At 40.8% G+C, this 12,565-nt stretch overlaps 1 protein-coding gene across 1 annotated transcript in view; it reads right to left on the bottom strand.

Moving 5' to 3' along the window:
- Window positions 1–3,907: 3,907 nt before the first annotated feature.
- Window positions 3,908–12,565, bottom strand: part of STMND1 (stathmin domain containing 1) — a 35,452-nt gene continuing 26,794 nt past the window's right edge. The window contains 3 exon segments of the mRNA XM_067754843.1: window positions 3,908–4,084; window positions 4,796–4,922; window positions 8,947–8,951. Of these exon segments, the coding sequence (XP_067610944.1) occupies window positions 3,908–4,084; window positions 4,796–4,922; window positions 8,947–8,951 (309 nt within the window).

Raw genomic sequence — 12,565 nt, 5'->3', positions numbered from 1 at the left:
GAATAATGCCCTTTATCGATCTCCTAAGACAAAAATTCCACCATTCTATAGGAAGGCGCTGTATACACAGGTTATAGGGGTGCAAAAGTGATCTATCTGCTGACACACCGTAGCATTATATATCTTTAGAATGCAGCATTTACTGTATAATTACTCCTTCAAATACGAGCTATTTACTGATAATGAAATAACAAAGACAGAAATAGGCACAGTCATAAATTACTGGTAGCCACTATACCAACACCCTATAATAAATTCTATTTTTGTCCTTGTGATTGTAAAATTTCTTTTGTTAACGTAAGAATCTTACATTGTGTATCTTTTAAATATATGTGAAATATTTTTAAATACATCTTTTAAATATTATTTTAAATAAATATGTTATCTGTAAGTTTTTTCCCCCAGAAAAACTGGGGGATTTTTACTAGATTCCAAAGTACCTTTTATTAGACACAGCAAGGCCATCTTTCACAAGGAGATCAATACAGGCATATTTTCAGCCGCCCTCAATTAAAATGCTTACAAAGATGTCTATCTTATCCCTTCTGACTCATAACTTTCCTGAAGGTTGTGGTCTGGTTTTAATTGAAGTACGCTGGTGATGTTCAAAACTTTAAGAATGAGAAAACCAATTACGTTATTTCAATAGATAAAATTAACATTATTCCCAGAGGAAATATTTTAGAAATCTCAATCCTTTAACGTTCAGTGTGAATCATCTTTAAAAAAGAAAGAAAGTTGATCATGGAAAAAAGTCACATTTACATTTGAAGTTGTTGGTTTTGTTTTGTTTTGTTTGTTCGTTTTTTAAATTTTGCAGAGATGGGGTTAATGGCTCATTAGAGGCAGAGCGGATTCAAAAACAAGCCTCCTGCCCAGTTGATGTTAGTGGCTCTGGGAACGTGGGAAGTGCCTACAGTCTCTGAGCCTCCTCTTCACCCCTAAACCCTGAGAAGGTTTTACGAGTAGTAACACGCCTAGAGTTTTAGGGCAGTTCCCAGAATCCAGGTAACGCATCGTCCCTCCATCCTGTTAAAATGGATGGTCTTGCTAAGAAAATATATGGCTTATCTTTAGGGTGTGTTACTACTTGGCATGTTTCACTCTATATATATAGAGAGAGAGGTTTTCAAGCCAGGGTATCAGTGATAATGCTCACATCTATATTGTATATATTTTAACTCAATAAACATGTCTTCCAAGCCACTATAAATAGCATAGGCAAGAGCATGAGATTTCAAGAGAAAGTGTTATTTGGGTATTTAGCAAGTTTGAGGATTGATTTAACTTACAAGAATTACTAAAATTTGAACTGAATGTACTTTGGGTCATTTAAATTTTATTATTTGCAGAGATCTGAATGATAGTCCAACTTTTCCTAAGTGTCCCAATACAATCATTTTGTACTAGTAAATCATCAGCCGATCTAATATTTCATAAGATTGGCACATGCCACCACGAGATCATCTCCATAGAAAAAGCAACAGACAGACGAAAAACATCATGTTGCCCACGTAGGATTTTATATAAATAATATGCTATAAATATTGCGGCATATTCTAGTTTGCACAGTACTTTTAAACATTATTTCATTTGGTATAACTCCGGGAAAATGGCAATCCCAAATTAACATATACAGTATGTCCCCTACATATGAACGAGTTCTGTTCCGAGAGCGCATTGGTAAGTCCAATTTGTTCGTTAAGTCCAACAAAGTTAGCCTAGGTACCCAACTAACACAATCGGCTAAATAGTACTGTACTGTACTAAGTTTATAATACTTTTCACACAAGTAATCCATAAAAAACAAACAAAAAGTAAAGAAAACATTTTTAATCTTACAGTACAGTACCTTGAGAAGTACAGTACAACAGCTGGCGTACAGGGGCTGGCACTGAGTGAACAGGCAAGAAGAGTTACCGGCTGGAGGAGGGAGAGGAGGTGGGAGACGGTAGAGCTGAAGGATCGTCGGCAACAGGAGACGGAGGGCAAGCTGCAATGTCACTCACGCCTGACACTGATGGAACGCATGGTCACATCTTTGAAAGCTCTCAACTAGAAGGTTCGTATGCAGTGGACTTACTGTAAGGTAAAAGAGGTCCAGGGAGCCTAAAGGACTTTCCAAGGTACCGCTGTAAGAAGTAGACTGGTTCTTAAAGGTTTTGGTTCTGGAATGAGTTAGGAAAGAAGCCCCCTCCACCACCACCATCATCATATCTCACTGCTGCAGGAGTTCTCAGTCCTACAAGCTATAGGAAGATGAGGTGTCCATTTGCAACATCCCAAAGGGAATGTACAAACAGGAGGTGCCCAGTGGTCTTCTGCTCAAATCAGCACTGCCATGGGTTCCCAGGGAAACAAGCCATCTCCTGGGGCTGTCCTCCAGCTTCTGGAGGATATATGGGTATACTGATTTATCCACAGAAGAAACATCTACACACCATGTATCATGTGCCATTCACTTTCCAAGGTACAAAACTGCAGCCGTGATCAAGACGGACCCATCCTCCATCCTGTTAGAACTGACACATCTAGTGGTAAAGATGGACATGCACCCGGTAATTCCAAAAGAGGGTGGCAAGTGCGACACTGAGTAATCCGGGCTGCCAAAAGGCAACTATGAGAGACGGCCACCAACCCAGACCAGGGGCTTCAGAGGAAGTGCTGTCTGAGTGGAGACGTGAGAAACAAGAAGGCATCAGGCAAGTAAAGCAGTGAGACGGGGAGAGGGGAAGGAGGGAACAGCATGTGCAAAGACGCAGAGGCTAGGGAATGTGCTGAGCTAGAAGGTCAGCAGGAGCGAGTTATGAAAGCTGAGAGTCTTACCAGCCAGAAGAAGGCGGCTGGACTTTACCTTGACCATAAAAGGGAGCCAACAAAGGGTTTCAGCAGAAGACCATTGAATAGGGACTTCCCTGGTGGTCCAGCAGTTAAGACTCTGCATTCCCAATGCAGGGGGCCTAGGGTTCAATCCCTGGTCAGGGAACTAGATTCCACATGCCACAATGAAGATCCCGCATGCCACAACTAAGACCCGGCACAGCCAAATAAAGAAATAAATATCAAAAAATAAAAAAGAAGACCGTTGGATAAATACTAAGAAGACTGTTGTAGTCATATAACTGAAAAATGGTCGGGTGGTCTGAACAGGTAATGACAGGGGAAAGTATGAAAAGGGATGCAAGAGATCTTCACAGAATGTAGACTCATAAGACCTGATAACTTTTTCATTTTTCATATGAAGAAAACTCCATACTTCATTTAATTCTGAGAAGTGGATTTTGCTTCCTTAGGCTATATGGATGAAGCTATAATTCAACCAACTTCAGGATATTGCTTTAATCACAACACAACACAAAGAGAATTAGAAAAAAAACACACCTAAACATAGAGCATAAGAAGCATACAGATCATTAAAATACTTAACACAAATCCATACAATTTGTCTTAAAAGGACCCTCAGAGGGCAGACACAGCCAAGAGGCAGGAACCAAAAAGAAGGATTTCATTTGGCACGAATACATTAATGGAAGCTGAAAGGTGCTCATAAATGAAAGACATTTTCACATGTTGGAAGCCACACTGAAGGAGAATGACAACTTTATAAAACCAAAGCTAGTCAAATCTTCCTCTTCTTTTTTTTAAGCTAACATAGTCATTTGGTTTACTCAGCTAAGCTCCAGCCCAGGCAGCTCTCACAGTCATTCCTAAACCCAAGGCACATCCCAGTGGGTCAGACAGTCAAAGAAAACATGAGACATACTAAGAAAGTCACACCTGGGGGAAAGGAAGCCTTTTCACGAAATTCACATAAAACGGCTCATTAGAATACGTCATCTGCTTGGTTGTAAGACATGTCTGACTCCACGACCCCGATACCTTCGTACCTGTAATTTCTATCATTCTATCATTTCAACAGCTTTCCTTCTGGCAGGTCAGAGGGTTCAAATGCGGCACAACTCACAGTTTTAAGTCCTTCTGCAAACGGAGCCTCCTTCCCACCTGCTTCAGCTGAATCTGAATGATGGGCTGGGGGCAGAAGTCGGTCACTCCGCAGCCTTTTTCTTATTTCTTCTTCTTTAGTCTGAAAAGCAGTATTAAAGAGTGAAAACAAGTCCGAGTGACTTTCTCCAAGTTCTCATAACTACTGCCTGTAATGAACATTCCTGGCTTCCCTATTTCATTATGCAATCATTCGACAAGCAGAGGTTGAGGAATTACTGTTGAAGAAGACAGAGCCAGCCGCCAGCCCCCACCCCATACCCTCCAGACACCCTCCAGACATTCCCTCACAGGGCTGTGGTCTGTCCTTGCTCTCTGAGAGGCCAAGTAGAGACACCGAAGTAAAGGCTGTCAGACCAGAGCTGTGAAGGCTGGTTCCGGCAGAAGGGCAGACAGAGGGTTTATGGGCACCATGTGTGTGTAAATGTTGTAGAAGTTGTCTGAGGGTCTGCACGGCCTCCTCTCATCTCCCATCCTCCACCTGGGACCTCCTGCCACCCCTGGCCCCAACTGAAGTTTCTCTTTTTTTTAATAGGAAAAAAACACCATACTTATTTCTCAGAAGTGGATATTGCTTCCTTAGGCTACAGGGATGAAACTGTAATTCAACCAACTTCAAGATAGTGCTGCATTTCTTCACCACACAAAGAGAACTTAAACTAAACATACAGCATAGGAAGCATAGAGATCACTAAAAGAATTAATACAATCCACGTAATCGGTCTTTAAGCTGGCGACTGGAGAGGATGCGCGCGTTTCAGAGGCAGTGCCCCTCACGCGAGACCTGGGCTACCTTCCTGCACTCCTCCACTGCCTGCATCTTCTCTTCTATGTCCTTCATCAGGAAATCTTTTATTTCCTTTTTGATTTTAAGTTTTTTCAGCCTGGCTGGTGGCTTTCTCAGCAGCTTCTCAGTCATGCTTACGTGCAGAAAGACACTTTTTAAAATGCAGAAACAAATGGATTTATTAGCAGAGGAGAAAGATGAGAGAGAGAGAATAAACATTGTTTAAGGTTTTAGTCCTAAAAATCTAAACAGATTTTTGGATAGATTTGTAAAAATAATTACGTGAAAACTGGTAACAGCTGAACTCATCCCTAAAGACTTTATGCCTGGTAACAACAGAACTAATTCCTAAAGAAAAAATATCTATTAGATGTCTAGGAAAAAACAGGCTATTATCAAAAAACATGAAAGAAACATGCAGTGATGGAGGAGGGCTCTTGAGAAGTAAAAAAAAAAACCTGGAGAACAAATAAAAGATGGGGAAAGGTGGCGAATGAATGATGCATTTGTAGTTCAAGGTAAAAAGTTAAACCCCATGATTTTATAATATTCCATAAGCTACAAATGACTTTCATTTGGGGTCGAGATTAGTTTTAGGACTTTTGGTCTGGTGAAAGAGAGAATTAACACTGGACTTTGCTGTCAGTACTTTACAAATGTTTTCATGACAATAGAAAAAATCCCACACTATTTCCTGATTGACTACCGTTTATATGTTTAGAGCAGTGATAATGACTTTGATTATAATTTCTAGTTATTAAAAAAGGTTAAACTGTTGTAAAGGGTTTATAAAGTTTAATTTTTTAAAACTGGTTTTTAAAAATAATATACCTTGGTTATAAAAAAATTAAAATGATACAGAAATAGTCCCCTAATTCTCTGTTTAACCAGCTGGCCCCCAATCCCACTCATCAGCACGAACCATTTTAAAGAGTCTGGTGTGTGTCCTTCCAGACATTCTCTGTGCACATATATCTATATACACATATATTAACAGTGCACCTGTCATGTTCAACCAATCAATGGGATTATACCATATACACTGTTTTGCAATTTACTTTCTTCATTTAATTTAATATGGACATCTTTCCAGGTCAGTATATAAAGTATATATAAAGAGTTATTAAACTGTCTTAATGAACACCAAGCCTTCATTATAAAATGAACCAAAACAGGCAGACCTCATTTTATTGTGCTTCACAGATATTTTGGTTTTCTTTGTTTTACAAATTAAAGATCTGTGGCAACCCTGCGTCGACCAAGTCGCAGGTAGGCGCCATTTTTCCAACAGTGTTTGCTCACTTTACGTCTCTGTGTCACATTTTGGTAATTCTTGCAGTATTTCATATTTTTTCATTATTATTATATTTGTTATGGTGACCAGTGATCTTTGAGGCTACTATTGCAAAGCGATAATGACTCGATGAAGGCTCAGATGATGGTTAGCATTTTTTAGCAATCTAAGTATGTTTAAATTAAGATCTGAACATTGTTTTATTAGACATAATACTATTGGACACTTAACAGGCTACACTATAGTGTAAACATAACTTCTACATGCGCTGGGAAACCAAAAAATTCGTGTGACTCGATTTATCGTGATATTTGCTTTATTGCAGTGGCCTGGAACCGAACCCACAGTATCTCCAACTAGGTACTCCTGTATTATTCTAGATAATTTCTCTAAAGACTTTTAAAGACAAAGGAGCTATTGATATCCATTGTCATATCGAAAAGACGGTCTCTTCAGACTGCAATGCTGTAGTTACTGAGAAAGTAAATCACACAAAGACAGACAGGTCAGCATAGCAGGAAAGGGTACCAGATCCAGACACATACAGCCCTGGGTTTGAATCCTGGCTTGGTCATGGTGTGGCTTTGCATGAATTCTTAAACTCCGTAAGCCTTCCCTTCCTCATTTATAAAATAGGTTTTATTTCACAGGATTTTTTTTAGAAAAAAAGAGGAAAATCTTTGCCAACTTGGTCTAGCAGGCAGATCACTTCTCTGGTTGAGGCACTGACTGGTGCATCTCTCCTGCCATGTCTGGCACACAGAAGCGAGGCCCAGCCACCAGTGGTCAGAACAGAGCAGGTAGTGGGATGGGCCACGACCCTGGATCAGTCGGGGGGGAGTGGTGCCTGCCGAATGGCGTACCAGGGTCGGCCGAGACGCAGCCCCTAGGGATTTCCAGGTGGTAGTGCGAACTCTTCGGGCAAAGGAGGGTGGGCAGGAGGGCGCCCAGCCCATAGTCAAGGAGCACTGGGATGTACAGCCGGTAGGAGAGCGGGAAGAGATAAAAGAAGAGGAGGAGAGAGTTGGACAAGGAGAAGGAGAGATGAGGGAGAGGATGAGAATTATGTGGCCCAAGAGGAAGAGGGGGACGATCCTCCTGAGGGCAGGGTACTAGATTCTGCTGCTGATTTTAAATTGGGATACTTTTTCCTCCAACTTATGATCCCAAAGTCTGTATGGTTCTAAAGAAGAGAGTGAATATCAATATGAAAACGCTGATGACGAGGATGGGAATGAAAAACCAGAAGAAGGACTTAAAATGGACACGGTCTCAGCAGAGGGCAGCGCTGGAGAACACAGCTGGAAGGCATAAAAGAAATGGACGGCAAAAGAAAGACGCATTTGCGCTTCATGGATATTCTAGTGTTCATTAGCCCAAAATACCAATTTTGTTTCAAAGTTCAACACCCCAAAATGATATTAACTGACATCTGACTTTACTCTTACCTTTTAGAGATAACAGTATTGTTCACATTGAAAATAAAAGCTTGTTTGAAATGAAAAAAATAAAGAGGAAAGTATACAGTAGCCACTCAATAAATGGTAATTACTTATTCAGTGAAAGCAGTGACCTTTTTCAATGACAGCACACAGAATCACAACCAAATACAGTTTTTGTAACGAAGGGGAGAAATGAGACTCAGAATCCCAGGGGCCAGCAGGCAGGAGGCCTGGGCTCTGTTTAACCCCGGGTCTACTGCTAATACGCACTGTGTGACCTGACACAAAGCACTTCTCTTTGGACTCACTTTTCTCAAAACTATACCATATAACGCTCCTCTGCAACTTGCTGAGGACGGCTAGGGTTCCTTCCAGCTTTAAAACCTATGATCCTTGGCAAGAATCCTTCTAAAGGATAAACATTTATTAAAGTTCTGGTTCAGCTGCAGCCTTCAGACACTTTTATGTGATGAGAAACTTTTCACTACAGGAAAACTGGGAGATGTTTGTCAAAGCAAGCTCCCCTCCCCCATCCTTGTGTCATCTTTTATGACAATTGGCTTTTAGGCTCCCTGCTGACAAAAGCCATCTGCTAAAAAGAAGGGACATGCTTGCTGTCCCTTGCTGTCCCTTGGAGGCTCAACTAGAGATACTGTGAAATTAGGATGAAACAGTTTTGGGGGGAAGTTCACTCACAGACGGCTAACAGAGAATGGAATAGTCATCTAAGATCCAATAAAGCAAGTCTCCCTCAGGCTTACACAAGAGTCTGAGCCTTGATTTAAATCATGAGATCAACAGTTTCAAGAGAGCTTGGGCTTTCTGGTTTGGCTGACCTCTTCCTGTGGCTTTATCCCAAAATGATGCATAAGAAATCATGTACTTCCTTTCCCTTGTGGAAGTTAATCCTACCTGTGCAGCCCTTGTCCTTTCTTGAGTTTGACACTTTAAAGAAAAGCACTGAAAGACCTGAGGAAAGCTATCTGTATTCTTTACCACTGGATTTTATAAAGTCAGGAGTTATCAATCGTTGGCACTTAAAAAATGATAGCATTATATGATCACATTATACGTAGAGAGGTACTACCCATAGAAACTCTAAAAAAAAAATTAACTTTAAAACCTATAGAAGTTACTAGTTCAATTATTCTCTTTAAGAACACCAGCAGGGGATGGAACCAAAGATGCTGTGATAAGAAGGGGATCTCGTTTCTAGCCAACCTGCTTGTATACATTACTTCTTGCATCTGCTGTGTCTTCCTCAGAGCTTTCCTAGTTAATCATTGACCGACAGATAAACCTACCCTGGCTATGTTCTCTTAATAGGAGTCTTGTGCATAGAATAAGCCGAAGTTTCTCACAACAGATCGGTCACTCCTGCTCTGCCACTGTCAAGACCTCCTAAGATGGTCGCTCTGAGCGTTAACTGCCATTCTTTTGTCTTTACCCTGGTCAACTTCCTCCTCCTTAAAAGACTCCCCATGAGGTTCAGCAAATAATGTTACTGACTCTGATCCATTGTCAACACACTCCCAAACTGCACTGAAGGTTATCAAGGACAGAGGTTGCCTGGAAAAGGGAATCAACTTAGACTAGAGACAGAAGGGATCAATAGAGGATTGAGAGTCTTGTGTAGGGAAACCCAGAACGGGAGAAATGAGTTTGGATGAAAAACACCTGAAGTGGTTAATACCTATGTGGATAAATGAGAGCCACTCCCATCTCTTTTAAGAGATCTGTACCAATCCATACATGTATTTACATGTGTATATAAAACTAATATACATTTATAATACAGCCACTGGAGTCTCAGTAGAATGTTTTAAAATATACTGGAAGATTCACTTAGTCTGATAATTGAGCTTCTTAACATCGTATTACTTACATATCATTATAATTCTTTCTGAGTGAGCGTAACATCTATTAGCGCGAATGTGCTTGCAGGCAGGTTACCCAGAGGGGCTATGGAATGGCTGTAGTACTGGCTAAAAAGCAAATGATGAAAAAAATTAAGAAACAAGACGATAGGGGGCCCTGTGGATACAGATACTGCTGTAGACTTCTAAGAAGAGACTAGCTCATAGGGGAGTCCCCTTTTCAGCATCCTTTATTATATTTCACTCTAAATGATAACTGAATTAAAGATAACAACCTGGCTAAGACAGGGACAGATCTATGTCTAAATTCCCTTGTATTTATATATAATATTGGTCTACACAAGGAGCCTTGTTTTTAAGTATTCTCACTTCTATTGTTCTGTTTTTTTCTCATAATATTTCACTTAAAGTTTTTTTTAAATGAATGAAGAAATGGTGTTCACATGTCTGATTGGATTCATCGTATTGTAGTATCTGCTGACATTAACATCCTTTTTTTTGACTATCCCCTTTTTGTTTCCTTTGTCTCTTTGTTTCTTAGTTAAAAGTATTAACTGTCTCAAAATATTATCATTTTCAGTCCTTCAATATTCATTCTCATCTTTTTGTATTGGCCTCAGAACTTTCCCCCGAATATCCAAGACATCTGGTGTCTGACACACATGTTCTCAGCTACAGCTGGATTGAAAGAGACTTTACCTGTGACACTGAGCAATTATACCTCTTCATTTCCATACGCTTCCTGGGTATCATCTTAGTCCTATAGTGAACACATGTTCTATTTTCAGGAATATTTTAGGACTCTCTTTCACAGTGAATGGGGATTTCAGTTTCGAAAGCTTTAACCCTTCCCAGCTTGATAATGGATTTGAGGGCTTGGTGTATATTTTTATTGAAACTTCATGGCAACGGTTCTCAGCCTGGGCTGCCCAATGAATCACCTGGGAGCTTTCAAAAGCACCTCATTCTGGGCCCACCCCAAGCCACTGGTCCCAGGAGTTTTGAAAGTTTCCTGGGTGATGCAAATGTACAGATTAAGGACTGCACTAGGCAATAAGATGCACAGCTGTGCGTTACAGCTCCTGCCTGTTGCAAGTCTGGCTTTTGTTGGCCATCTTGGCCCAATTCCAAAGCAAAAAAAAAATAATAATAACTGTGTTATTCTTTTTTTTTTTTTTTTTTTTTTGCCGTACGCGGGCCTCTCACTGCTGTGGCCTCTCCCGGTGCGGAGCACAGGCTCCGGACGCGCAGGCTCGGCGGCCATGGCTCACGGGCCCAGCCGCTCCGCAGCATGTGGGATCTTCCCGGACTGGGGCACGAACCCGCGTCCCCTGCATCGGCAGGCGGACTCTCAACCACAGCGCCACCAGGGAAGCCCAACTGTGTTATTCTTGCCTACCTTTGCAGTCCTGTCACATTTAAATCCTTCTGAGAACACTCCACCAACGCCCCTGACAACCATTCTATTTCTACGTAATACGAATAGGATCACAGTCTTCATCTTTGGCTCTCTTAATGATGTTACTGAAAGTCAAGCCTGTAGTTTTCATTTCTTAATAGATACGTTTCCTTCACAAGGTAGCTTATATTAATTAACCTTGCTGGTGCCCTCGCAAGGTCCGAGTCTGAAGTCATTCATCTCCGGCACTGAAATCACTGAAAAATGTTTTAATGTTACTCCCACTGATGTGAGCATCAAGAGTCCATAGCATCTCTCTTCAGAAGGCTTGCTTAGCTACTGTATGTTCCCACAATCTATCCTCCTCCAGATGGCTCTCCTTTTTTTTTTTTTTGAATTTTTGAATTTTATTTTATTGTTTTATACAGCAGATTCTTATTAGTCATCCATTTTATACACATCAGTGTATACATGTCAATCCCAATCTCCCAATTCATCACACACCCCCACCTCCCGCCGCTTTCCCCCGTTGGTGTCGATACATTTGTTCTTTACATCCATGTCTCAATTTCTGCTCTGCAAACCAGTTCATCTGTACCATTTTTCTAGGTTCCACATATATGCGTTAATATATGATATTTGTTTTTCTCTTTCTGACTTACTTCACTCTGTATGACAGTCTCTAGATTCATCCAAGTCTCTACAAATAACTCAACTTCATTCCTTTTTATGGCTGAGTAATATTCCATTGTATATATGTATCACATCTTCTTTATCCATTTGTCTGTTGATGGGCATTTAGGTTGCTTCCATGACCTGGCTATTCTAAATAGTGCTGCAATGAATATTGGGGCACATGTGTCTTTTTTTTTTTTTTGCGGTATGCGGGCCTCTCACTGTTGTGGCCTCTCCCATTGCGGAGCACAGGCTCTGGATGCACAGGCTCAGTGGCCATGGCTCAGGGGTCCAGCCACTCCGTGACATGTGGGATCTTCCTGGACCAGGCCACGAACCCGTGTCCCCTGCATCGGCGGGCGGACTCTCAATCACTGCGCCACCAGGGAAGCCCCACGTGTCTTTTTGAATTATGGTTTTCTCTGGGTATATGCCCAGCAGTGGGGTTCCTGGGTCATATGGTAATTCTATTTTTAGTTTTTTAAGGAACCTCCATACTGTTCTCCATAGTGGCTGTAGCAATTTACATTCCCACCAACAGTGCAAGAGGGTTCCCTTTTCTCCACACCCTCTCCAGCATTTGTTGTTTGTAGATTTTCTGATGGTGCCCATTCTAACTGGTGTGAGGTGATACCTCATTGTGGTTTTGATTTGCATTTCTCTAATAATTAGTGATGTTGAGCAGCTTTTCATGTGCTTCTTGGCTATCTATATGTCTTCTTTGGAGAAATGTCTATTTAGGTCTTCTGCCCATTTTTGGATTGGGTAGTTTTTTTAATATTGAGCTGCATGAGCTGTTTATATATTTTGGAGATTAATCCTTTGTCCGTTGATTTGTTTGCATATATCTTCTCCCATTCTGAGGGTTGTCTTTTTGTCTTGTCCGTAGTTTCCTTTGCTTTGCAAAAGCTTTTAAGTATCATTAGGTTCCATTTGTTTATTTTTGTTTTTATTTCCATTACTCTAGGAGGTGGATCAAAAAAGATCTTGCTGTGATTTAGGTCAAAGAGTGTTCTTCCTATGTTTTCCTCTAAGAGGTTTATAGTGTCCAGTCTTACATTTAGGTCTCTAATCTATTTTGAGTTTATT

The sequence above is a fragment of the Pseudorca crassidens genome, chromosome 10, assembly GCF_039906515.1.
Source record: "Pseudorca crassidens isolate mPseCra1 chromosome 10, mPseCra1.hap1, whole genome shotgun sequence".
Classification (NCBI taxonomy): Eukaryota; Metazoa; Chordata; class Mammalia; order Artiodactyla; family Delphinidae; genus Pseudorca; species Pseudorca crassidens.
This window is presented reverse-complemented; position numbering and strand designations above follow the sequence as displayed.